General features: G+C 46.3%; 1 protein-coding gene across 1 annotated transcript; it reads right to left on the bottom strand.

Annotated features, from left to right (window-relative positions):
* Positions 1 to 936: 936 nt before the first annotated feature.
* Positions 937 to 23057, bottom strand: LOC123397000. The gene is made up of 9 exons (XM_045091723.1): positions 23037 to 23057; positions 22586 to 22961; positions 10757 to 11336; positions 10409 to 10666; positions 9601 to 9749; positions 7893 to 8013; positions 5295 to 5540; positions 1218 to 1248; positions 937 to 1107 (listed from the first exon to the last, which is right to left on the bottom strand). The coding sequence occupies exons 1-9, from the start codon at positions 23055 to 23057 to the stop codon at positions 937 to 939; spliced, it is 1953 nt and encodes a 650-aa protein (XP_044947658.1).
* Positions 23058 to 27826: the final 4769 nt, after the last annotated feature.

Raw genomic sequence — 27826 nt, 5'->3', positions numbered from 1 at the left:
GACTTTTGGGCAAAAAAGTCAAAGTTTCTTTGCTATTATACATCACTATTCCCAATATTTTAATCGAATATTTGTCTTTTTGAAGAGACGTCAACATGTAATTTTATTTTTTGATTTTTTTTCTTACAAGTACAATAAAAGGTAAAATTTATTTTAAAAATATCTTTTTTTTTACTATTTGTTGAATTGCTATATTCTTTTGTATAGAATGTATATACATTCAGAAACCAAACGTTCACGTCTACTGTCGTGTTTACTTTTGCAAGCTAGGACTGGGCTGATTCTCTCTCGCTAAAAAAGATTCGTAAACAACCGAGGAGGTAACTAGGGATCAGGTCAGTGAATTTCTAATTTGGATTCGTCACTTTCTTTTCCTGCCTAACAAAGCTGTTGTCCTCTTGTTGTTGGATCGCACGAGTCCGTCCCGCTTCTTGACAAGTGCCAAATGGAAGCAGTAGAACTGCAGAATCCCGTGTCTTGGTGAGAGCATCTCAAGCAAACCTTATATAATGTCCTAACCCGTAAAATAATTGTTAAAATACAAATTTAAACGAAAAAGCTATCCGGTCAAATCCCGTACTGGACCGCAGTCTGTAACTTTTTTAAGGCGCGTTGAAAACATCCCCGTCAAATCCATGAAAATAAGGATTTCGGAGGCAACCTGAGGATGACGTGTATACGTGAAAGACCGTTGACGGAAATCCAACTGTCATCAAAACCTTCATGGCTTGCTCCCATCCGTCAATCCCCAGCCGCGCGTTGGTCGCCCACCCCGGCCATTGCGCCCGCTGGCCGTCCGCCCCGATCACCGCGCCCGTTGGCCGTGCTCCTCTACGGCTCTCCCCTGGCGAATGAGCTAGCTAGGTAGCTGAATCGATTCGATTCAAATCGCGCTAGCTAGCTAGCTCTAGCTAAATCGATTTGACTCAAACGGCGCTAGCTAGCTAGCTCGTCTGGCTGAATTGATTCGAATGAGCTACCAAGCTCTAGCTCGCGGAGGAATTCGGTCTCCGCCCGCTTCGCCAACGGTCGCCCGTCCACTCCACCGACGGCCGCCCGTCGGCGTGCGTCTTCCTTGTCTGCCCATTCGTCGGTGGCCGCCCTGTCCTACAGCACGTGTCAATTTAAAATTGGCGTGAGGAAAAGGACAGCCAAAAGAAAAAATGGGTTAAAGTCGGTATATTCAAAGAATATTTTTTTGTATGGGTCCGTTTTACGGGGTCTGACTCTGTCTTCACCTGTGTCGACCTGTAAAGCCATTTTTTCACGAAATGTAAACGCGTTTTACAGGCCAACATTATATGAGGTTTGTTAAAGATGCTGTGACGATGATGTTCACATGCACACTTCAAACTACCACACGACCTGCCGTAGCACGTATCTGTCAAGACACTCGACACTTAAATTGTTCTAGTATAGTAAATGTATTTTCACGATGAATAATCATTTCGTTACTAAAATTTACCAACGACAAAAATGAGACCGACTAACATGCAGTCTCCTGAATTTTCAATTGGGGGTAGTCATTTTTTTCGGTGTCCAACAATGATACTCAACTATGGAGAAATACTATTATCAAACTATGTGCACCGCAAGACTACTAACTTCTCTAGCATTCTCATTTCCCCTATACTAATGTACTAAAATAAAAATAAAAACAGAAATTTCACAAGAAGAATGAATCATTAGAACTAATATTACCCTTTAAAAAGAAAGAAAATGAATAAAACAAAAACAAATAATGTCATAATTTCCATACAATTTTCAAAAAATGTATTTTATAATACGCAAGATAAATATATAATAATGAAAATTCTGTAGAAAAAAGTTCTAAGGAAGAATGAATCAATGGCATTAATATTACCATTAAAAAGTAATAAACTGAAATAAAATTGAAACAAATAATGTAAAAATTGCACTCAATTTACACGGAAATTACATCTTGTAATAAAATGCAAGAATAAACATATAGTAGTGAATGTTCTGCAAAAAAACTAAATAAAGAAAAAAAATTAGTGTAATTGGTATTTGATCTATGGCGTCTCTACTTCCCAAATCAAAATTGTGTTTTTTTTTTAAATTCGTGTTACCCTCTAAAAATAAATAAATAAAATGATGACAAAATTTGCATACAATTTACATAGAAATTGCACTCTATTATAGTACGATAAAATAAGAACATATTAACAGAATTTTGGAAAGAAGAAGTTTCCTAAGAAGGAATAAGGTAGTGACATTGGTATACAATTAAATAAGAAATAAAATTGAATGAAAATAAAATAATCAAAAGAATTAATTAATACGTTGGTATTACCCTTTTAAGAAAAAATAAAATAAAAATAATAAAACAAATAATGAGAAATTGCAGACATAATTTAATATATATATTTATAATATGCAAGAGTTAGCGTATTATAGCAACAACTCGCAAAAAGGAAGTTTTGTAAGAAGTAATGAATTAGTGGCATTGGTATTACAACCTTAAAGAACGAAAAAGAAATTACAACTAAAACAAAAGCATAATAATGCAGCATTCTATGGAAAAATAAATTAGTGGCATTGGTAACACCCCTTAAAATAATGAAGTTTTCTAAGAAAGATTTAATTAGTGGCATAGGTATTACCGTTTAAGAAAAAAAGAAAATAAAAAATGACAAAAATTGGTCACAGTTTACACACAAAATGTGTTTATATATTTTGTAAGAATAATAATATAATACTGAAATCTCACAAAAAGTTTTCCATGAAAAATGAATTGGTGACATTGGTATTACCCTTAAAGAAATGAATTAGTGACAATTATATTATCCTTAATGATTCGTATGGAATGAATTAGTGGCGTTGGTATTGCCCATAAAAACAGAAAAATGAAAAAGAAACTAAAACAAAATATAAAATGATTTTTTAGGAAGAATTAATTACTCGTATTCGTATTAACCTTTAAAAAGAAAGAAAATATAATAAAACTTAAAAAATACACACAACTTTACACTAAAATTGCAATTTTTTAATATGTAAAATATAAACATATAATAGTGTAATTTTTTTGCACTCTAGTATAATTCATACACATGTTATTATATACTCACTCAACATCCAAAAATACCCATAGAATAACCAGCTAAAAATAAAAAAGATAAGCAAAAACACATACAAATAGCGAAATCACTAATTAATTGATACCTCTTGCAAAAGTCAATCTCACCTCTCTTGCTAACAAGTGGCACACTGTATGTGTGTCACTTGTCCAACATTAGAGCTTCCTTTTTTTCTCGTAGATTCATTTTCTCAAAACGGTTTATCTCTTGAACCGTTCATCCAAATTACGAACCATTTTTACCATTTGATTTCTCGCGTTGAGATCTTCGAAATTATATCCCATGTGTTATAGCTTTTGGTAATTTTCTTTACAAGAAAATAGGTAGACCAAAAATTCGGAAATCAAAACATGCAAAAAAAAAAATGAAATGAAAACTGACACAAAATCCGAAACCAGAAAAAAGGCTGAAAACCTACAAGAAAAGAAACCCGAAAGTGTAGTTGTGTTTTTCCCTTTTTTATGAAGCACATTTGTGCCTTTTCCCTTTGCTGAAAGCACGGTTATGTTTCTTGTCGATGCAGAGGTTGTGCTTTTTTCCATTGTTAGGAAGCACAGTTGTGCTTTTCGTGGAAACGCTTACGTTTTTCCCTTTATTGAGGGAAGCACATATGTGCTTTTCTTTTTTCGGAAAGCATAGTAGTGTTTCAGGCAGAAGCACATGTTGTGCTTCTTATGGAAAGCATTGCTTCCCCAAAACAAATCTGCCAAAAACATAAAAAAAAACAATAAAAAATCGAAAAGCCAAGAAAATGTAAATAAGTAAAACAACAAAGGCATGCCAAAATAAAGCCCAAAGATGTATCCAAAGCGGGACACATGTCGTCGGTGGGGCGCGTCCCTAAGTCTCTAAAAGTGACCTCTGCGGGAGCCTCGAAGGTGTATCCATTAACTAGTTGTTTCCTACAAATAACCCAAGAAGAAAACGCATAAGGAGTTTGGGCCCAACAAGAAATCGACTGACCCAAAATAGTTGCCAGTCAAAAAAATCAGTCCAAAACATGGTGGCACACACAACAAAAAAGGAGCGCATCTTCGAGGAGGAATCACCAATAAAAAATAATCGAATAACCCAAATTTAGAAATTAGTTAACTTACATATTGCTAGCAGTCTTGCTAAATCTCAGTCGATTGAAAATTGGTTATGTCTCGATCGATGTTATATTCCTTCGAGCTTGAATGGAGTTCCATGCAAAAAATATTCATGCTTTTTCTCTTACATGTTATGTCAGTTGACTGAGACTTAAGTCTCAGTCAAATGATACCTAGCTAAAGTGATAATTGAGTAGCCGTAGTACCTTGCCTCTTCCGAGGAAGGTACGTCTGGTTGGCCGGGATGGGAGGAAGCATCAGAAATCGACATAATTCTTCATTGGTTTTTGTTCTTCATTGATTTGTGTTTTACTCCCTCTATTCAACAATATAAGGGTGTGTTTGGTTTCAGTCATAGGATGGAATGTAAAGGGTCCGTCTCGTCCCCGACCTCGTCCTTGTGTTTGGTAGTACTTGAAAACACGCTCATATCGGGTCTGAAAATAAAATATAGTTTTGAAATTTAGATAAAATGCTTCTGAAAATATTATATTTGTTGCATATATTTTTAGAAAATTAAACACTAATTTGAACACTTTCCATTTTATCAACCAAACAGTAAGACATTCTGTCAAAAAATAAAAAACCAAACAGTAAGATGTAACCATTCTATTTCACCTCATTATTCATATCAAACACGGAGATGGAAGCAAATCAAACTATGGTTGGTTGGTTAGAGGAACGGTGGTATTCCCAACCCACCAGATTTCAAATCTTTGTGCTTGCATTTTTCCTGAATTTATTTCAGGACTTTGTAAATTTTAAGATGATATGTTGACTCACTCTCTCGGAGGTGCTCATAGAAATAATGTATGCATGTGTGCGTTTATCTAGGTGCGTGTGTACTGTGTTAAAAAAACACAAAGATGGAATAGAACCATTACATTCTATTCTACTTGGTTTTTTTAACCAAACAAACCCTGATACTCGACGACACAATCAGTTACAAGCTTGGGACACAATAAACAATGCGATCGTACGTCCACAAATCACCACAACAAACCAATAATCACGAACCTACGTTTTGCGAGCACACATAAAAATGCTGACCAAATTATGAAGGACGTGTGCCAACTAGAAAAATTGAACGCGATGTAAATTAAACCGAGCAAGCCAATCCATGTTACAAGGCGCCGGAACAAATGACAAGAGGCTGTCGGCGATGTCATAGAGCATGTGCAGATTCTGCTGCTGGTAGTTGCCGATTATGGTGCCGTCGCCGGACGGTGCCATGGCTAGGCACAGGAACCCCGTGGCGCTGTCGATCAGCATGCAGTTCTCCGGCAGCACCGTCATGTTGGCGCGGTCGAAGTGGGAATCGGAACTACACCTTTCCAAGACAATGCCGCAACTGCAGGTTTTTTAGGAATTATCGCAACTTCATGTCCCTAAAGAGGTCGCACGTATCTGTCAAGACACACGACACTTAAATTGTTCTAGTATAGTAAATGTATTTTCAAGATGAATAATCATTTCGTTACTAAAATTTACCAACGACAAAAATGAGACCGACTAAGATGCAGTCTCCTGAATTTTCAATTGGGGATAGTCATTTTTTTCCGTGTCCAACAATGATACTCAACTATGGAGAAATACTATTATCAAACTATGTGCACCTCAAGACTACTAACTTCTCTAGCATTCTCATTTCCCCTATACTAATGTACTGAAATAAAAATAAAAACAGAAATTTCACAAGAAGTATGAATCATTAGAACTAATATTACCCTTTAAAAAGAAAGAAAATGAATAAAACAAAAACAAATAATGTCATAATTTCCATACAATTTTCAAAAAATGTATTTTATAATACGCAAGATAAATATATAATAATGAAACTTATGTAGAAAAAAGTTCTAAGGAAGAATGAATCAATGGCATTAATATTACCATTAAAAAGTAATAAACTGAAATAAAATTGAAACAAATAATGTAAAAAATGCACTCAATTTACACAGAAATTACATCTTGTAATAATATGCAAGAATAAACATATAGTAGTGAATGTTCTGCAAAAATCTAAATAAAGAAAAAATTTAGTGTAATTGGTATTTGGTCTATGGCGTCTCTACTTCCGAAATCAAAATTGTGTTTTTAAAAAAAATTCGTGTTACCCTCTAAAAATAAATAAATAAAATGATGACAAAATTTGCATACAATTTACATAGAAATTGCACTCTATTATAGTACGATAAAATAAGAACATACTAACAGAATTTTGGAAAGAAGAAGTTTCCTAAGAAGGAATAAGGTAGTGGCATTGGTATACAATTAAATAAGAAATAAAATTGAATGAAAATAAAATAATCAAAAGAATGAATTAATACATTGGTATTACCCTTTAAGAAAAAATAAAATGAAAATAATAAAACAAATAATGAGAAATTGCAGACATAATTTAATATATATATTTATAATATGCAAGAATTAGCGTATTATAGCAACAACTCGCAAAAAGGAAGTTTTGTAAGATGTAATGAATTAGTGGCATTGGTATTACAACCTTAAAGAACGAAAAAGAAATTACAACTAAAACAAAAGCATAATAATGCAGTATTCTATGGAAAAATAAATTAGTGGCATTGGTATCACCCCTTAAAATAATGAAGTTTTCTAAGAAATATTTAATTAGTGGCATAGGTATTACCGTTTAAGAAAAATAGAAAATAAAAAATGACAAAAATTGGTCACAGTTTACACACAAAATGTGTTTATATATTTTGTAAGAATAATAATATAATACTGAAATCTCACAAAAAGTTTTCCATGAAAAATGAATTGGTGACATTGGTATTACCCTTAAAGAAATGAATTAGTGACATTTATATTATCCTTAATGATTCGTAAGGAATGAATTAGTGGTGTTGGTATTGCCCATAAAAACAGAAAAATGAAAAAGAAACTACAACAAAATATAAAATGATTTTTTAGGAAGAATTAATTACTCATATTCCTATTAACTTTTAAAAAGAAAGAAAATATAATAAAACTTAAAAAATACACACAACTTTACACTAAAATTGCAATTTTTTAATATGTAAAACATAAACATATAATAGTGTAATTTTTTTTGCACTCTAGTATAATTCATACACATGTTATTATATACTCACTCAACATCCAAAACTACCCATAGAATAACCAGCTAAAAATAAAAAGATAAGCAAAAACACATACAAATAGCGAAATCACTAATTAATTGATACCTCTTGCAAAAGTCAATCTCACGTCTCTTGCTAACAAGTGGCACACTGTATGTGTGTCACTTGTCCAACATTAGAGCTTCCTTTTTTTCTCGTAGATTCATTTTCTCAAAACGGTTTATCTCTTTAACCGTTCATCCAAATTACGAACCATTTTTACCATTTGATTTCTCGCGTTGAGATCTTCGAAATTATATCCCATGTGTTATAGCTTTTGGTAATTTTCTTTACAAGAAAATAGGTAGACCAAAAATTCGGAAATCAAAACATGCAAAAAATAAAAATGAAATGAAAACTAACACAAAATCCGAAACCAGAAAAAGGCTGAAAACCTACAAAAAAAGAAACCCGGAAGTGTAGTTGTGTTTTTCCCTTTTTTATGAAGCACATTTGTGCGTTTTCCCTTTGCTGAAAGCAAGGTTATGTTTCTTGTGGATGCAGAGGTTGTGCTTTTTTCCATTGTTAGGAAGCACAATTGTGCTTTTCGTGGAAACGCATACGTTTTTCCCTTTTTTGAGGGAAGCACATATGTGCTTTTCTTTTTTCGGAAAGCATAGTTTTGTTTCAGGCAGAAGCACATGTTGTGCTTCTTATGGAAAGCATTGCTTCCCCAAAACAAATCTGCCAAAAACATAAGAAAAACCAATAAAAAATCGAAAAGCCAAAAAAATGTAAATAAGTAAAACAACAAAGGCATGCCAAAATAAAGCCCAAAGGTGTATCCAAAGCGGGACACGTGTCATCGGTGGGGCGCGTCCCTAAGTCTCTAAAAGTGACCTCTACGGGAGCCTCGAAGGTGTATCCATTAACTAGTTGTTTCCTACAAATAACCCAAGAAGAAAACACATAAGGAGTTCGGGCCCAACAAGAAATCGACTGACCCAAAATAGTTGCTAGTCAAAAAAATCAGCCCAAAACATGGTGGCACACACAACAAAAAAGGAGCGCATCTTCAAGGAGGAATCAACAATAAAAAATAATCGAATAACCCAAATTTAGAAATTAGTTAACTTACATATTGCTAGCAGTCTTGCTAAATCTTAGTCGATTGAAAATTGGTTATGTCTCGATCGATGTTATATTCCTTTGAGCTTGAATGGAGTTCCATGCAAAAAAATATTCATGCTTTTTCTCTTACATGTTATGTCAGTTGACTGAGACTTAAGTCTCAGTCAAATGATACCTAGCTAAAGTGATAATTGAGTAGCCGTAGTACCTTGCCTCTTCCGAGGAAGGTACGTCTGGTTGGCCGGGATGGGAGGAAGCATCAGAAATCGACATAATTCTTCATTGGTTTTTGTTCATCATTGATTTGCGTTTTACTCCCTCTATTCAACAATATAAGGGTGTGTTTGGTTTCAGTCATAAGATGGAATGTAATGGGTCCGTCTCGTCTCCGGCCTCGTCCTTGTGTTTGGTAGTACTTGAAAACACGCTCATATCGCGTCTGAAAAATAAAATATAGTTTTGAAATTTAGATAAAATGCTTCTGAAAATATTATATTTCTTGCATATATTTTTAGAAAATTAAACACTAATTTGAACACTTTCCATTTTATCAACCAAACAGTAAGAGGTTGTGTCAAAAAAAAACCAAACAGTAAGATGTAACCGTTCTATTTCACCTCATTATTCATATCAAACACAGAGATGGAAGCAAATCAAACTGTGGTTGGTTGGTTAGAGGAACGGTGGTATTCCCAACCCACCAGATTTCAAATCTTCGTGCTTGCATTTTTCCTGAATTTATTTCAGGAATTTTTAAATTTTAAGATGATACGTTGACTCAGTCTCTCGAAGGTGCTCATAGAAATAAGGTATGCGTGTGTGCGTTTATCTAGGTGCGCGTGTACTGTGTTAAAAAACACAAAGATGGAATGGAACCATTACATTCTATTCTACTTGGTTTTTTTGAACCAAACAAACCCTGATACTCGACGACACAATCAGCTACAAGCTTGGGACACAATAAACAATGCGATCGTACGTCCACAAATCACCACAACAAACCAGTAATCACAACCTACGTTCTGCGAGCACACATAAAAATGCTGACCAAATTATGAAGAACGTTTGCCAACTAGAAAAATTGAACGCGATGTAAATTAAACCGAGCAAGCCAATCCATGTTACAAGGCGCCGGGACAAATGACAAGAGGCTGTCGGCGATGTTATAGAGCATGTGCAGATTCTGCTGCTAGTAGTTGCCGATTATGGTGCCGTCGCCGGACGGTGCCATGGCTAGGCACAGGAACCCCGTGGCGCTGTCGATCAACATGCAGTTCTCCGGCGGCACCGTCATGTTGGCGCGGTCGAAGTGGGAATCGGAACTACACCTTTCCAAGACAATGCCGCAACTGCAGGTTTTTTTAGGAATTATCGCAACTTCATGTCCCTAAAGAGGTCGCAAGTGCATGCTTCTTAAAGGTAGGTCGCAATTACAAGCTTTCTCAGTCTGTCACAACTGCAAGCCCAAGGGTTGAAATGATAACTGCACGGTATCCAAGGCATGTCGCAAGTTTGGATTTTCTAGGGTTTATCCCAATTGGATGTTCCCAAGGAGAAATCGCTCCACGTTTTCTAGGTTTAGTTGCAATTGCACACCCCAAAGGTGGAATTGCAATTGCACGTCTCAAGGTAGCCCACAACTCCAAGTTTTCTAGGTTTGTCGCAATCGCAAGTCCCTAAGAGCATCTCTAGTAGACTCCGTATAAGTGGTCAAACCCGTAAAAAAATCGTTTTACAGTTTTGGTCAAAAAAGTATCGAGAACAGAAACCGTAAAAGTGGTTTTTTTAAGGGGCACGGGAAAACCACACCTGAAACCCTTACGTTTGAAGGTTGGAAGGCCAAACCGAGGGGGGGGGCATATACCGGTCAAACCTCATCAGAGCAAACACGCCACCGCGGAGTTTGTCAGAATCCGCCATAAACTCGTCAGAATTCATCACCTCACGCCGAAAAAGGTCGTTGGACGACGCAATCGATCATCGCCGGTTTGAATTGGACGAGCTCAACCTCGTCATGGCCTCCCATGACCTCGGCCTCGCTGTCAAAATCCTCCCGGCATGGCCGACAAAGAGGCACGACTCGACCGACGCGGCTAGCAACAGAGCAGGACACTGCCAGCGGACGACAAGACACGACCGATGAAGCTGGACGCGACCGGCATGGTGATGGATGCGGTTGGCGGGGACGGGACGCAGCCGGCGCGCGACGCGGCACGACCGACTGGCGATGGGCGTGGCCGGCGGGAGGAAGGGGCGGCGGGTTTGTCTCAATCCATACTCCCAAGGTGGATCACAATTGCAAGTTTTCTAGGATTTTTGCAACTACAAGTTCTCAAGGTTGGAATGCGAATCGCACATTTCAGGGGGGGGGGGGGGGGGGATCATGCAGCCGCCCGAGCCGTCGTCATTGATGGCGAACGCGAGCGGGTCGACGCGCAGGCGCGCGTCCCCCAGGCTGATGCCCTGGAGGGACAGGAAGTACATGGACGACAGCGCCGGGTTGAGGACGAACGGCGTGGACTGCACCGGCGCGCCGTCGCTGGTGTTGGTGCTGTCGAGGGTGGCCATGGCGCCGAAGGAGAGTCGGCTGGGCGCCGGCGTGAGGAAGGAGGTGAGGCAGTAGGAGAACTTGGAATTGCCGAGCTGGCTGACCAGCGAGAACGGCCCGCGGCCGAGGCCGACCATGCCGGAGTTGTTGGCAAGGTAGCCCGCGTTGACGTTGCCGCACCCGAAGGCGACGCCGGTCACCCTGACCTTGGTCGAGTTGGCGGCGCCGAACGTGAATGCCTCCTGGGCCAGGACGCCGGCACTCGAGGCGTAGTCGCCGTAGTAGTACTGGTAGACAGAGACCGCATGGAAGCACGACGGGTAGGGGAGCGCGGCGACCCGCACGGCACGAGGCGGTACGTTTTTTTTTTGAGCCGAGCATAACACCCCTTCCATTACTTCGAACGAAAATACAACGGTACCACAAAGTTTGCCAACAGAAAAAGGAAAAGAGTACTGGGTACAACAACAAGCTCTTGCAGATTACCAGCTTTCATCTATAGAACAGTCGTTCGCCATCGAACCGACTGCCATAGCATAAAAGCCAACAATCAAACAGAGTAGAAAAAGTATTCTCTGACACAGCATAACCACGCGCACAAGTCTTGACCAGACATAAGAGCTAACATCTAGCTGGATATCCTCCACAGATCATCAAAGGACAGCGCGTTCATCCTCCCGCGATCCCCTGCCTCGCTACCTCGCAGAGCTTCATCAACTGCATGGTATTAGTCCTCACCAACTCCACACCAGAACGAAGCTCTCCTGCATCATCCTCCTGCTGCAAGCGTGACCAATATAGAAGGAACGAACACATTGAAAATATAATCTCAAAGGGAGTTTTGATCAATTTATTTTCAAAAGTAGCCCTGTTCCTGGCCAACCAAAGAGCCCAACACACAGCCACAAGCCTCACCGTGTAATATTTCCCACCAGCAGGCAAGAAAGCATTGCACCAGGAGTAGTATTGCCAGTAAGAATTGGGGCAACTGTCAGTCCCCAAGGTGACCCCAACCGACCTCCACACGACCCTAGCAACAGGGCATGTAAAGAAAAGGTGTTGCGAAGTTTCCTTTTGACGACAAAAAGAACAACTAGGGTTCGCATGCCAATTTTTCCTTTTCATCACATCTCTAGTCAACACCGCATCTTGAGACATCTGCCACATAAATTTTTTAATCTTCAAAGGCATTTTTGCTTACCAAATCCATCTATAATGACACCCATGTAGTGGTTTCTCTAACCACTTATACATGGACTTAGTGCTAAACTTTCCATTCTCAGTCAGACCCCAGGAAATTTTGTCACTATCCCTGGTCAGCCCAATCCCAGAGATAATTCTATGCATCTCCCTCCATTGATCTCTAAGTTCAGGGTTTAACCTTCTCCTAAAAAAGGAGTAATCATCAACCTGGCATAACTTATTCACCGTACACTCTGTATCATTGCAAATATCAAAAAGCATAGGGAATTGATCTTTGAAAGGAGGAAGCCCCCTAACAGAATCATGCCAAATCCTGGCAATATCCCCAGATTCAATATTAACTTTTCTCCCTGCCAAGTAAAACTCTTTGACCTTAAGAATAGCTTTCCAACAGGGTGAGTCGTAGAATCTGGGCTTAACAGTTGCCACAGTTTTGTTTCTGAGATATCTAGCTTTGATAATATCTTGCCAGACACCCTTCTTCGTCTCCAACTTCCACCACCACTTCACCATCAAACTAATATTTTGTTTACGAAGGTCTTTAACTCCCAGCCCCCCTTTCTGCTTGGATCTACACACCTTGAGCCATTTAACCATATGGTATCTCCTCTTTTTATTGTTGCCTTGCCAGAAAAACCTACGTCTGTGTTTATCCAGCTTTTCTATGAATGATTTATTCATAAGCCACATAGACATGTGATAAATGGAGATCTGGGTGATAACAGAGTCCAGGAGAGTCAGTCTACCCCCCATGGAAGCAGCATTGCCAATCCAGGCCTCAAACCACTTCATATATTTTTCCACAATAAAGTCCCAATCAGAATTCTTCAATGCGGTATAACTAATAGGCATCCCAAGGTACTTGATAGGGAACTTACCAATATCACAATTAAACAGATCAGCATAGGTTTTAACCACATTATCATCCCCTCCAACAGTGAAAATCTCACTTTTCTGATAATTGACCTTAAGGCCAGACATCATTTCGAAAATATAAAGCAGCAACTTCAGGTTGACTGCTTTTTCTACATCATGCTCAATACAAATTATTGTATCATCAGCATATTGCAGCACAACAATACCATCAGGAATAAGATGTGTCGCAAGACCAACAATAAGCTTGTTCCGCTGAGCATTCTTAATCATCTTCGCAAGGCATTCCGCAGCAAGATTAAAAAGAAACGGGGAATGCGGGTCACCCTGCCGCACCCCTTTTGCGCTCTGGAAATAAGGCCCCACGCAATTGTTAAGCTTAATGCTGACAGTACCATCGTACAAGATTTTTTTAATCCAACCACACCAAGTTTCACTAAAGCCTCTCATGCTATGACATTCCAAAAGGAAGTCTGAGTTAACTTTGTCATAAGCTTTCTCAAAGTCAAGTTTCAGTACAATGCCAACTTTTTTACTCACATGAGTATGGTTGTGACAGCCCGATGCCGACGTTCCAGAAGATTCCCCTTTATTTCCGTTTCCGTCTTGTGATTATTTTTATTTGTTGCATCATCTTTTAGTTTGCATCATTGCATCTTCCATCATCTCTTGAGTGTGTGTGCTTCAAGTGCTCTTAGAGTCTTTAGTGCAATAGGAACTCCCCTCTCCTCTCCTAATTCTTTTGAGGCAATTCCAGTTTCTGATTTGCCTAAATAAAATGTTCCTCCTCTTTTAAGAAATATTCTTATTATTTGGGCCAACCCTCTGGTTTTAGTTTTTATTTCTCCTTTTGTTTGTTTACAAATAGAGTCTCATTTTTATTTATAAAATGGTTTTATTTTTATTCTTCAAAAGGCCCCAGTCTATTTTTATTTATTGGGGTATGTTTCTAAGGAGCCCAAAAGTATTTTTTTATTTTGTTAAATTCTTTTCTTTTGTGTTTTTTTCTATTTAAAAAAACAAGTAAGAGGGAGAGAGGAGGAGCTCAGCCGTGCCCGAGCCGGCCCAAGGCCCAGCCGCGTGCCCCAACCCTAGCGACAGAGGAAGGCCTCTTCCCCGTTTCTCCCTCCTCGGGCCCCTGCGCGTCGTCCTCCCAGCGCTCCTCTCCTCCCAGCCCTGATCCCATCTCTTCCCCGTTCCTCCCCACGCTCGATCCCTCGCCTCCGCTCGCCGCTCGCCGCTCGACAGGCCCTCGCCGTCGGAGTCCCTCGCGAGCACCCCCTGTCCCTGTTCCACCTCGCTCGCGCCAGGTCCCCTCGTCCCCCGCGAGCTCGCCGCATCCGCCGGCTTGTCCAGCGCCGAGCCGCCTTGGCCCTCTCCACTGCCCGAGCCGGCCGCAGTTCCTGCGCCGCCCCGCCGTCGCCCTTGGCCTCCCCTCACCGGTGCGCCGCCCCGCCATGCTCGCCTCCCCGCGCCGCCCCGCCGTGCTCGCCTCCCCGCATCGCCCCGCCGTGCTCGCCAGCCCCATGACAGCCCCTCCAGGGCCCCCGACCTCCTCCTTCCTTGTTGCTTGCCCCACTGCTGTTGCTGATGTTGTCGCCGATGCTCTTCCTGCTTGCTGCCTGCCTGCCTGCCGCTATGTTGTTGGTGTTACTTAAGCTGCCGAGGCTTGCTGCTAGTTGTTGCTGTCGCCGCCTGATGCCTGCTGATGTGCTTGCTTGCTATTGCTATGCTGATGATGTTGTTGCTTGTTGCCTGCCTACTGTTGTCGCCGAGGCTGCTAGCTGTTGCTGCCGTCGCCGCTGTGCCTGATAGCTGCTGCCGCTGCTGCCATAGTTGCTCTGCTCGTGCTGTTGCGTAGTGCTGCTGTACTGGCTTGTGTGCTCGCTTGCCGTTTTGCTTGCTAGGCTAGGTTGTCGTGCTTGGCATGCTTGCTGTAGATGCATAGCTGCGTTTGCTGTTGCTTAGTGCTGTAGTTGCTATAGCTATTGCCCTGGCTGCTGCATGTCGATTGCCTTGCATTTTGTTGCTGTGTGTTGCTGCCGCTTGCATCGCCGCATGCACCATCCCCGCCGCCGAGGAACGTCGACAAGATCGGCGAGTACTACAACGTCCTCGCCGAACCCCGAACATCGACGGAGACGTGATCGACTACCGACGCCGAAGACCGTGAACCACGACGCCGAGCGAACGACTACCGTCGACGAGACCCGAGTACCACAACTTCCACGACGTCCACGACGATCGTTGATCTCCTTCACCGAACCGATCCGCTTCGAATCGCACGCTTCGAAGGTATACCGATGAGACGTGTCATGTAGCGAACGAATGTGTTGTATGAGTTGAATGTATGTTGCACCGTATGTTGCCCGTTGCACGTGTACCTTTTTTGTTGTGCCCTCGACACATGGGAACCCGAGATACGGGATCACCCCATCTTTATTTAACGTTCCCGCACATGCTTCCAGATTGTGGCACTGATATCTCGTTGAGTATCGGGATAGGTACGTTGTCGTGGCATCGTTTCCGTCTTGCCGACATAGTTCCCCTTTCGCTCGCCGTGGCGACACCTGCTTCTCTCCCTTCTTGCCGTGGTTGAACTTGCATGCATAACGCATTCATGGTATATAATCTTGTGTTGCATGTTCTTGTGCCATAGCTCCGTTCTTTGTTCCGCGTGTTAACCGTCTAGGATGCCATGTAGGATCATCGCTACACCCTTGCGACGTTAACAACAATTAAATATTGCGGTGTAAATAACCGGGAGTGAATTAAATAATTAATCGTGGAGCTTCGTCGATATGCAACTCGTTGCATATCGAGCTTCACTTAATGTGTAGTGTCTGCGTGAGGTGAATTGCCATGCCATCCCGTGCATCGATGAACTGATCATGCATCATATTAGGGTATGCATCATGTTGTGCATCGTGTGGTGAATACCTGTGTTGATGTTTGTTTCCGGTTTGCTCCGTCTCGATAGACTTCCGCAAGCGTGTCGGAATGTGAGGACCCGTTCAACTACGTTGGTTCGTCGACTTCTCGGAGTCATTCTTCTTCTCAGCAGGATCTCAGGCAAGATGACCATTTCCCCAGATACCATTACTATCATTGTCATGCTAGTTTTATCGTTTATGTCGCTATGTCTCGTTACCTACCACATGTTAAATATCAGCCTCTCAACAATGCCATGAAAACCTTCAACCTGTTCAACCTAGCAAACCACTGATTGGCTATGTTACTGCTTGCCTAACCCTGTGTAGCGTTACTAGTTGCAGGTGCTGTCGCTTCCATGTGATAACATGGATTCCTTGTTATATCACCATATTAAATGCTATTTAAATTAAAGCACCTATATACCTGGTAAAAGGTGGAAGGCTCGGCCTTTCTAGCCTGGTGTTTTGTTCCACCTTTGCCCCCTTAGTTTCCGGCTACCGGTGTTATGTTCCATAATTGAGCGCTCCTAACACGATCGGGGTTGTTATGGGGACCCCCTTGATAATTCGTTTTACATTAAGACTGGTCTGGCAAGGCCCAACTTTGGTACTACATTTGCCTAAACACCTAATAAAATTGCATAGGGACTTTCCGGACCCCGAGGATAATTTAATCAACCCCCGGGCCAGTGCTCCTCATGAGTTTTGGTCCAAACTGGCAGACTACGAGGTCACCACGGGGCAACCCGAAGTTTGGTACTCCTAGTGTGACCCATCCGTCGTGTCCTGAGAACGAGATACGCGGCTCCTATCGGGTTCGTCGACACGTCGAGCGGCCTTGCTGGATTAGTTTTACCTTTGACGAGATATCTTGTGCATCGGGATTCCGGTGATGCTTTTGGGTAATCTCAGAGTTGAGGTTTTCCACTACGGAATCCGACGAGATCGCGAGCTTCGTGATTGAGGATTTGTATGCGGCTTGTGGTAAATTGTGATGGACTAGTTGGAGCACCCCTGCAGGGTTAAATCTTTTCGGAAAGCCGTGCCCGCGGTTATGTGGCAACGTGGAAACTTTGTTTAACACTGGTTCTAGATAACTGGAAGTTAACTTAATTGAAATATGCCAACTGTGTGCGTAACCGTGACTGTCTCTTTCGTGAGTTCCTTCTCCGATCGAGGACACGGTGGGGTTATGTCTGATGTAGGTAGGTGTTCAGGATCATTCATTTGATCATCAGTAGTCACGTCCGTTATGCGTAGGTCTTCCCCCTCTTATTTTCTTGTACTCGTAAGTTTAGCCACCAAATATATGCTTAATCGCTGTTGCAACCTCACCACTTAACCTTGCCTCACCTATTAAGCTTTGCTAGTCTTGATACCTTTGGAAATGAGATTGCTGAGTCCCCTGTGTCTCACAGATTACTACAACACCAGTTGCAGGTACATGTAAAGGTTACTTGACGCGAGCGCGTTGATTGTTCATTTGGATTTGCTTCTTCTTCTTCTTCATCATCGATCTAGGATGGGTTTCAGGCCGGTAGCCTGGGATAGCAAGGATGGACGTCGTTATTTTTTTCTCGTTTGTTTTCGTCCGTAGTCAGACCCTGCTCTTCCTCTTGATGATTATGTAATGTACTGATGTGACTCTGATGTAGCTTGTGGCGAGTGTAAGCCAATTCTATTATATATCTCTTCTTTTCAGTACATGTACTTGTAACGATATCCATTCTTGCGACACGACGAGATGCGCTTCTATCCCTGACGAGGCCTTCGTGCCAAATTGAGGATAGGGTCGCATCTTGGGCGTGACAATGGTTTAGAATCTCATGCAAAGCCAAAATCCCATCCATAATGTTTCTCCCTTTTATAAAAGCATTCTGTGTGGAACTAATCAAAGTATCAGCTACACAAGCTGCACGCCTATCCAACACCTTTGTGATCATCTTATAGGGGCATCTTAACAAACAGATGGGTCTAAATTGTTGGATTCTATCAGCTCCCGAGACCTTAGGCAGCAAGGAAATCACTCCGTAATTAAGACGCTTAACATCAAGCGCCCCCCTATGAAAGTGATGAAACAAGGACATAATGTCATTCTTGACAATATCCCAACAAACCTGGTAAAATTCAGCAGGAATATTATCTCGACCAGGAGCTCTATTTGCTGCCATATCAAATAAAGCACTTTTAACTTCAGCCTGCGTAAAATCTCGACACATGATATCATTATCAGCTTCACTCAACTTCTCCTCCTGTGACCATGTCTCGGGATCCAAATGAAAAACATTGCCTTGACCAGGACCAAATAGTTCCTTGTAGAACTCAGTGGTGTGAACAATAAGATTTTCATTTCCCTCAATCACTTCTTCCCCCATCTTAAGCGAGTGAATCGTGTTCTTCCATTTACGGCCGTTAGCTATCTTATGATAGTAACTAGTATTCATGTCTCCCTTCAACAGCCATCTCTCATGAGATTGCTGCAGCCAGTATATTTCTTTATTAACCAGCAACTCATGAAGCTCGAAGTCAACGTCAACTTTCTTATTATACAATTCAGGCGACAACGGACCCTCTTCCTCCAATTCTTCCAGATGAGCTAGCTCGTTCCTAAGATCTTCTTTCCTCTTCTTATCACGGCCGAACTTATCCGAGCCCCATCCCTTGAAGTAGGTTTTAATCCTTTTCAACTTAATGTTCAGGATATCTATGGGATCAACAGATCGCACATACCTGGACCAGATTCTGCTAACAGTGGGGATGAACTTATCATCTTTGATCCAAGACAGATCAAACCGAAATTCACGAGGTTTAGGCGCATCCCTCCCCTCCTCCCCCGAACTAAGCAATAGAGGAATGTGATCAGCAATCTCCCTAACCAATTTCCTGACCGAAACAAGGGGAAATAAGTCTTCCCATGTTTCAGACATCAGAATACGATCAAGTTTCTCTAAAGTAGGATGAGCTTGATTATTTGTCCAGGTATATTTACCCCCACTAATATGGATCTCTCTCGGTGCCAAAGTATTAATAACTGAATTGAAAAGATCCGTGGATTTGCTGATAGAGAAGCTCTTATTCTTCTCCCCGGAGTGTCTCAAAATATTGAAATCACCTCCAACTATGTACGGTACTTTCATATTACTGCACATAGATGCAAGCTCCACCAAAAATTCTTCTTTGGATTCCTCATGAGCAGACCCATATACCACCAACAGACCCCATACTATCTTATTTCTCTTATCATCCAGGACCAGTTGCAAGACATACCTGCCTTTGGTTGAGGATATAATGTCCAGAACGTCATGTCTAGCTCCACACAGAATCCCTCCAGATTTACCTCTGGATGGAATCCACTCCCAGTTAAACAGGCCAAAGGGGTCCAGCCTCCTAAGGCATTTAGGGGATTTTTTTTCATGGTCTCTTGAAGACCCAAGAAGTCCACGGAATGATCACGAATGAGGTCAGTGAGGAAGGTGGCCATTCCTTTCTTGCCTACCCCCCCCCCCCCCCCCCCCCGACAGTTCCAAATGAGACCTCTCATTTGGAACGCTTCTTATGGAATTTTGCGAGAGTAACTCCACCAGGGGACATGGTAGAATTACATTTCCCTCCCTCATTCTCTTCTTTCTTTTTCTGACTTCTAGTCACAGGTCTAGAAATCTTCACAATAGGTTTTCTATTTTTTTTTTAGATTTAGTAATAGATTTACTTTCAAATATTGTTTCATCTTGGTCCAGCCATTCTAAGCTAACAGGGGTACTATGTCCCAAGCCATTGGTGATAAAAATATCATATTCCTGTTTTTCATGGCTTGTTTTCTTCTTAATGTCAATCTCTTCTCTAACCTGCTCCAGCTCTCTAAGCACATAATGCAAGCAAAACTACCATCAGGAATAATCACCCCATATTGCTAGCTCTACTAATCAACTCAGCATCAGAAAGAACACTAAAAGAGTTATTGCAAAGCTGAGGGTTACCTTCCAGATCTTTCTTACTAGCCAACCTCCTGGCTCTGTCCTCCACCTTCTCTTGCATCCCACATGTATTTCTCTTACTGAGCCTGGTGTGAGCTTCATAAGCAATGGGAGGAGTAGGAATCACATCCACATTGTTATCGGTTTCAGGTGATAGTACCACATAATCACTTGAGATTTTCATGTTAGGATCAGCCTCCCCTTCCAGCTCCGACACCTACCAATTATTAGTTACTAACATCTGCATATGACAGGGATTTTCGGACAACAGAGCTAAAAGTCACCTGGACATCCTTCAGATCGTTCTGTGTCTCCGAGGTATTGTTCCCTCTTTCCAGAGGAACAGGGACAATCCACTTAGATGAGTCATTTAAGTACTCCTCATGATCCAGCTGCATTGATTCAATTAACAGCTCATCATCTTCCTCGCTCTCCTCAGATACTGACACCTCCTTCTCAGGAGAGGGCAAACGACAGTTTTTACCCCCCCCCCCTAGATGACTGGCCAAATCTGTTAGCCCCCGAGGATTCAGAATAACTATCCTCTTTCTCATTATCATGATGCTCACGTTTACGCTTAGGTGTTAGGTTCTGTTTGGAGGCATCATCGCGTGCAACAGGCACAGCGGTTTCCTCCGTGACAGTATTCTTAACAAGCACCTCTTCCACCTCATAAGTAAACTTGTAAAAATGACCCCCCAACACCCCTTCAGCAGAAGTTGGGATTTGATCAATATGCGTGCAGCCAATCTTAGCTCTAACCGACGCAGGTCGATTGAGGGTTGACATATCCACCTCTAAGGTAATCCCCACAAGTCCTCCAACATAAGCAACAGTCTTGTTACACATTTTGTTAATAGGGATCCTACCAATCTTAATCCAAGCCACTTCCAGCACCCCCTCGGATTCCAAATCATCTGACCAGGGTGAGAATTTTACACTAACCCCACATTTTTTAAGATTCACATGCTCTACAAACGGTGCACGTTCTATCTCCCTAGGGTTAGGCATTCTCACAACAAATCTCTGAGGAGCAAAGAATTTAGCAGAGCATCTCCATCCCTGGCCTACATACACACTCAGCTCAGCCTCAATATCTTTTGTGAGTGCAGACCCTTCAGTGATAGTAAAAATAATATTGTGATTTCTATCCCTAGATTGTCTCTCAACATTAAGATCAGGGATGTAAAAGAAACCTTGCCACTTAGCTTGGAAAGCACACATCACAGGCATGCATTCCCAAGGAATGAACTCTGCACACATCAGAGACAGGTGACCTTTTTTCTTACATCTATCACATATGGCCTGAGGACATCTAGCAGTAGTATGTCCCATCACATGACAGATCTGGCAAGGAGAAGTAAAAGGGATGATGTTACCAGGCTTAGCAGGAAGATCCCGATCTCTCACACGGGCATTATTCCTTCCCCCAGCATCAGATCCCCCACCTCCCCACTTCTCCTGGTGGGGAGGGGCGGCCTGCCTGTCTGCAGCAGCCTTGCCATCATGATGGGGCGAAGATCTTCCTTCACCCCCTTCCTTCCACGACTCCTGGTGGCCGCGATCTCCTTTTTCTCCCCCTGTCGCAGCATCCCACTTGTCAAATCCAGACGCATCAGATCCAGAGGCTCTAGTCGAAGAAGAAGCCCCTGTCTCTGATTTGCGCTTCCACACGTTGGAGTCGAAACCCCGCCCGGCTCCTCGGTTGAACCTCCTAGCACCACGTCCATGGCGCCCCGCACCAAAACCGTCCCCTCTCATCTCGGGTGTCTGGGCGGGTAGGGGATGAACAAGAGGAGGAGGAGGAGGAGCAGCAGTTACTTGCGCATAGGAGCGGGGATCCCCCCCGATCTTCCCTTCCCACCGGGAGAAGTTCTGGCTAACCCTAGCGCGAGCGTCGCACGAGACACTCCAGAAATGCGCAAGGCTATCCTCGAGATCGAAAGTGGGCAAAGGAGGGGGCGCTCCTTGTTTTATACTCGGAGATCCTGAAACCCTAGCCACGCTGTCCTCGCAGCGGTCCGATCCCTCCAGGTCCACGTGTCGCCCATCCACACCACCCGCAACGGGTCCGCCCCCCCCCCGGCCCAGGCCCACCTGTCGGGGGAGGGGGACGCCACGGTGGGCCACGACCATGGTCGTCTCCCTCACCAACCGCATCGCCGCCCACCGGAATGTTGGATCCGTCAGGGTCCTCCCCACCGCCCCCACCAACTCCGGTAACCGGAATTCTATCATGAACCCTAGCAAAGTGACACGGAAATGAAACGATCTAACCTATGTCAATCCGCTCTCCATCCCGGAGAAATCTGGCGTCAAACGTCCTCCCGTCAGCATCGAGAAGCACCATCCTCATCGCCTCCAATCGAAGCCATAGAACTCGTTCGTCGAGGAGGATCTGGCTGGTGGAGACGAGATCCGCCGCATACCGCACCCGCCACCGCATACCGCCCGCCATCCCACACCCTCCACCGCCGGGGAGTGCGTCGCCGAAACGGAGCGCCTGATGCTCGCCGCGAGAAGAGCTCGCCGCCGAGACGAGGCACCTATCATGCGCCCTGAAGGAGCACGTCGTCGGGGAGGGAGCACCTCCGAGAGAGAGCGCGTCGCCGGGAGGGAGCGCGTCGCCAGGCACGAGGCGGTACGTGGCGGACCGGTTGGCTGGAAGAAAGGTGTGGGCTGGTCGGAGCACAGCATGCACGGCGCGCACTGCGTCCAGCCGAGGTCGCTGCCGGTGTCCACGATGGTCGTGTACTCCACCGGCGGTGCGCCCACCGTAAGGCCCACCAGGTACTCGCCCTGGCTGGCCCTCACTAGGATCCTCGCGGCCGTGATCGGGTCCACCGCCGCTGCGATGTCGCTCAGCACGGCCACGCGGACTCTGCTCCGGCCGACGGCGCGGGTGAGGAGCTGCAGCTTGGTGTACGCAGGCGCAACGCGCCCGTTGACATGGGTGAGAGTGAGCTGGAAACCGACGTCGCGATCGGTGGTGCAACGAGTGACTGGCGATAGGGCGGCCGCGAGTGTCAGCTAATCTAGACGTTGGGGTATAGGATAGTTAGTTATTTAGTTTCCTTTCTATCAGCAAATAAGCAACGACATGGCCAGCGACTTGTGCGGTGCCATGCAGCAGCTAGCTAGGTGGGCGGACTGATCGTGGTCACCACGTCGACCCGGTGCGCTCGGAGGTGGGGAAGGCACGTCCGCTCTCGTGGGATGGCGCGAGTTTAACGGATCGTGGCACTTAGTTAGGATCTCCACCGACTCTTTCTTCTTCGTTGTAATAGCAATAAGTAGCACAGAAATAGATGAGAAAAGGCTGCAATGGTTTACGCAGCGCCAAACCCTCTAGTCTCCCTGTGATCACCAGAGCTTCTCGTTTCTAACAAGTGGTATCAGAGCCGCGTTAGCGATCGATCCCGGCGACGATGAGCGAGCACGTGGCACAACCGGAGGCAGGCGGAGCGACGGGCGCAGTTGGCCTCAACGCAAGCGCAGGCCGGCAGGCGCGCTCGGAGACTCCACCACGAGATCGCAGCCGCGGACGCAGCCGCGTCAGGCGCGAGCGGCAGGTCGTCATCCACCAGGCTGCAGCGGCGGAGCGCGCGCCGTTCATTCCAGGCGCCGGAACCACCTTCCCAACCCTCACATCAACCAACTACATCGAGTGGTCGCTGGTGATGAAGGTGCACCTGGAGTCTTGGGGGCTGTGGGATGCGATCCAGGGCAACGCGCAATGCGTGCGCGACGACAAGCTGGCCCTGGGTGTTCTGTTCCGAGCTGTTCCGGCGGAGATGCTCGGCGTCCTCATCGTCAAGGAGACGGCGAAGGAGGCCTGGGACACCATCAAGGTCATGCGCATGGGAGTGCATCGGGTGCGCGAGGCTACCGCGCAAGGTCTCCACGCGGAGTTCGAGCAGATCGCATTCCGCGACGGCGAGACTCTGGACGCCTCCGGCATGCGGATCACCGGACTCGTCAACCAGCTGCGCACTCTCGGCGACAACCTGGAGGAGGTACGCGTCGTACAGAAGGTATTGCGCCCCCCCCCCCCCCGTTATTCACAGATCGCAGTGGCGATCAAAACCCTCCTCGTCTGAGCACGATCTCAGTTGAGGAGCTCATCGGCCGGCTCAGGACCGCCGAGGAACGTTGCGCCACACCCGCGCCGAGCCAAGGCGGCGGGCAGCTGTACCTCACAGAGCAGCAGTGGGAGGCGCGCAAGCAGGGACGCGAAAGCGGCCAAGGCTCGGGCGGGGGGAGCAGCAACGGCGGCGGGCAGAACAACCGCCGCGGGAAGAACCCAGGCCGGGGAAACGGCTCACGTCCACCTCAGAACGCCGGTGGCAACGGCGGCCCCGGGGGTTCAGGCGGCCGCGGCGGTGGACGCGACATGAGCAGGGTCAAGTGCTACAACTGCAACAAGTTGGGGCATCTCTCGTGCGACTGCACCGAGCCCCGGCGAGAGCGCAAGGAGCAGGTACACCTGACCGAGGGCGGCATCGAGGAGTCGACGCTCCTCCTGGCAAGCGTGTGCGTGCTCTCCACGACCACGGAGGTGCCCGTGGAGCACGTCCTCCTCAACAAAGAGCGTTCCCAGGCGCGCACTGCGCCGAACGGAAGGGAGTGCGACACCGTTTGGTTCCTAGACACCGGTGCGAGCAACCACATGTCTGGCCGCCGAGAGATCTTCTCTGAGCTGGACTGTGGTGTGCGCGGCACGGTGAGACTAGGCGACGGGTCAACGGTGCAGATCGAGGGGAAAGGAACCATCCTCTTCGAATGCCGAAATGGTGAGCATCTCGTTCTTTCAGAGGTGTATTACATGCCCAAGTTGTGCAGCAACATCGTCAGCGTGGGGCAGCTGGACGAGAACGGCTACGATGCACACATCCGACACGACGAGTTTAGGCTGCGCGACCCCGACGGACGTCTGGTCGCCCGCGTGCAGCGCGGCCATGGACGTCTATACGTACTCTGCCTGAACCTGGCGCGCCCAGTATGTCTCGCGGTGCACAGCGGCGAGGATGCCTGGCTGTGGCATGCGCGCTATAGCCACATAGGGTTCCAGGCGCTCCGTGCACTCGCACGAGAGGAGATGTTGCACGGTCTGCCTCTCCTCGACGAGGTGGACCGTGTCTGCGAGGCTTGCCTGGCAGGGAAGCACCGGCAAGCCCCATTCCCCCGTCAGGCGCTCAACCGCGCCGGGGAAGCGCTCGAGCTCGTGCACGCCGACCTGTGCGGGCCTATCTCCCCAGCTACGCCGGGAGGGAAACGGTACTTCCTCCTGCTCGTCGACGACAAGAGCCGCTTCATGTGGCTGCGCCTCCTCACGACGAAGGACGAGGCGGAGGCCACGCTCTGACAGCTCCAGGCAGCAGCAGAGCGTGAGTCTGGCCGCCGTCTAAAGACCCTGCGCACCGATCGCGGGGGAGAATTCAACTCCGCCTCGCTCGGGGAGTTCTTCGCAGAGCTGGGGGTGCACCGGCAGCTCACCGCCCCATACACGCCTCAGCAGAACGGCGTGGTCGAGCGCCGCAACCAAACCATCGTCGCCATGGCTAGGAGCCTGCTCAAGGCGAGGAAGGTGCCTGCGCGCTTCTGGGGCGAGGCTGTAACGACGGCGGTGCACCTACTCAACAGGGCGACAACGAAGAGCGTGGCCGGTATGACTCCGTACCAAGCATGGTGTGGAAGGCGGCCAAGTGTGCAGCACCTTCGGACGTTTGGGTGTGTCGCCCACGTTAAAGTGACACGCGCGAACGTGAAGAAGCTTGATGATCGCAGCGTACCCATGGTGTTCCTGGGGTACGAGCCCGGATCAGCGGCCTACCGCGTGTACCACCCACCATCCGGACGCGCCCATGTCTCATGGGATGTAGTGTTCGACGAGAACGCATCCTGGGACTGGGGCTCTGTCGCGGAAGGTCAGGACGGAGGCATGGACTCCTTCACCGTGGAGCTGGCTCCCGCTCCCACTACCGACGCCCAGGCGAGGAAGACGGGCGCCCCGACGGTGCTCGACATAGTGCATATGATGAGTGTCGTGCCGTCCACCTCTCAGGCCCGTTTCGAGACCCCTCCTCCTGTCACCCCAGTGCAGAGAGCACCCATTGCGACACCAACGGGCGTCGAGTTCGTCTCACCTCCCGCAGGCGCGTCGGAGGCCCCTGCTAGAGAGGAGGCGCCGCGTCGATACCGCACACTCGAGAATGTGTGGGAAACAACAGAGGAGCTGGAGGCGATCTACAGCGACGGCGAACTGTGCATGTTCGCAGGAGAGGAACCCGCCTCCTTCACCGAGGCGGAGAAGGAGCAAGGCTAGCGCGCGGCGATGGACGAGGAGATGAAAAGTATCATCACGAACCAGACCTGGGAACTTTGCGAGCTCTCACCCGGCCACCGTCCGGTCGGGCTAAAGTGGGTCTATAAGCTCAAGAAGGATCCCCGAGGCGTGGTGGTGAAGCACAAAGCCCGGCTGGTGGCGAAAGGCTACGTCCAGCGGCAAGGAGTAGACTTCGAGGAAGTCTTTGTGCCGGTGGCACGCATGGACTCGGTGCGCGTCCTCGTCGCGCTCGCGGCGCACCACGACTGGCAGGTTCACCACATGGACGTGAAGTCCACCTTCTTGAACGGCGACCTCCTCGAGGAGGTCTATGTACAGCAGCCACCGGGATACGCCGTGGCTGGCCAGGAGGGCATGGTGTTGCGCCTCCGCAAGGCGTTCTACGGGCTTCGCCAGGCGCCGAGGGCTTGGAACGCGAAGCTAGACGAGAGCTTGTGTGCCCTAGGGTTTGATCGCTGCCCCTCGGAGCACGCCGTCTACCGCCGTGGAACGGGCGGCTCACTTCTGATCGTCGGTGTCTACGTCGACGATCTCGTCATCACCGGAGCAGCCACGGCGGAGATCGATTCGTTCAAGCAAGAAATGACCAGGTTGTTTCGCATGAGCGATCTGGGCTTGCTCAGCTACTACCTCGGAATCGAGGTGAGCCAGGAGCGCGATCGCATCGTGCTCGGACAGGCCGCCTACGCAAGGAAATTGCTGGAGCGCGCGAAGATGGAGGACTGCAATCCAAGCAACACTCCAATGGAGGTGAGGCTGAAGCTGAGCAAGGAGAGCACTGCCGAGCCAGTCGACAGAACCAAGTACCGCAGCATCATCGGAGGCCTGAGGTACTTAGTGCATACAAGACCCGATATCACTTTCGCTGTTGGATATCTGAGCAGGTTCATGGAGAAGCCTGCAGCTGATTATTATGCCGCAGTAAAGCACCTGCTCCGATATGTGGCTGGGACATTAGACCATGGCTGTGCTTACGGACGCGGTGAAGGGAGGTGCCAATTGACAGGCTACAGTGATTCCGATCACGCCGGAGACACTGACGACAGGAAGAGCACTACGGGCGTGATATTCTTCCTCGGCAAGAGCCCTGTAAGTTGGCAGTCTCAGAAACAGAGGGTGGTGGCGATCTCGTCTTGTGAGGCCGAGTACGTGGCGGCCACCATTGCCGCTTGCCAAGGGATTTGGCTGGGATGATTGCTAGGAGAGATGCTGAACGAAGCTGCCATGGTGCCGAAGCTTTTCATCGACAATAAGTCAGCTATCTCCCTGGCGAAGAACCCCGTGTTCCACGATCGAAGCAAACACATAGAGATCAGGTTTCACTTCATTCGGGAATGCGTGGAGCAGAAGCGGATCTGCATCGACTACATCAGAACAGGTGATCAACTTGCTGACGCTCTGACGAAAACGCTCGGACGTCTCATCTTTCTGGGGCTGAAGAAGAGGATCGGCATGGTTGAGATGATTCGCCCACGTCAAGATTAGGGGGAAGATTGTCAGCTAATCTAGACGTTGGGGTATAGGATAGTTAGTTATTTAGTTTCCTTTC

Source organism: Hordeum vulgare, chromosome 5H (assembly GCF_904849725.1).
Source record: "Hordeum vulgare subsp. vulgare chromosome 5H, MorexV3_pseudomolecules_assembly, whole genome shotgun sequence".
Lineage (NCBI taxonomy): Eukaryota > Viridiplantae > Streptophyta > Magnoliopsida > Poales > Poaceae > Hordeum > Hordeum vulgare.
This window is presented reverse-complemented; position numbering and strand designations above follow the sequence as displayed.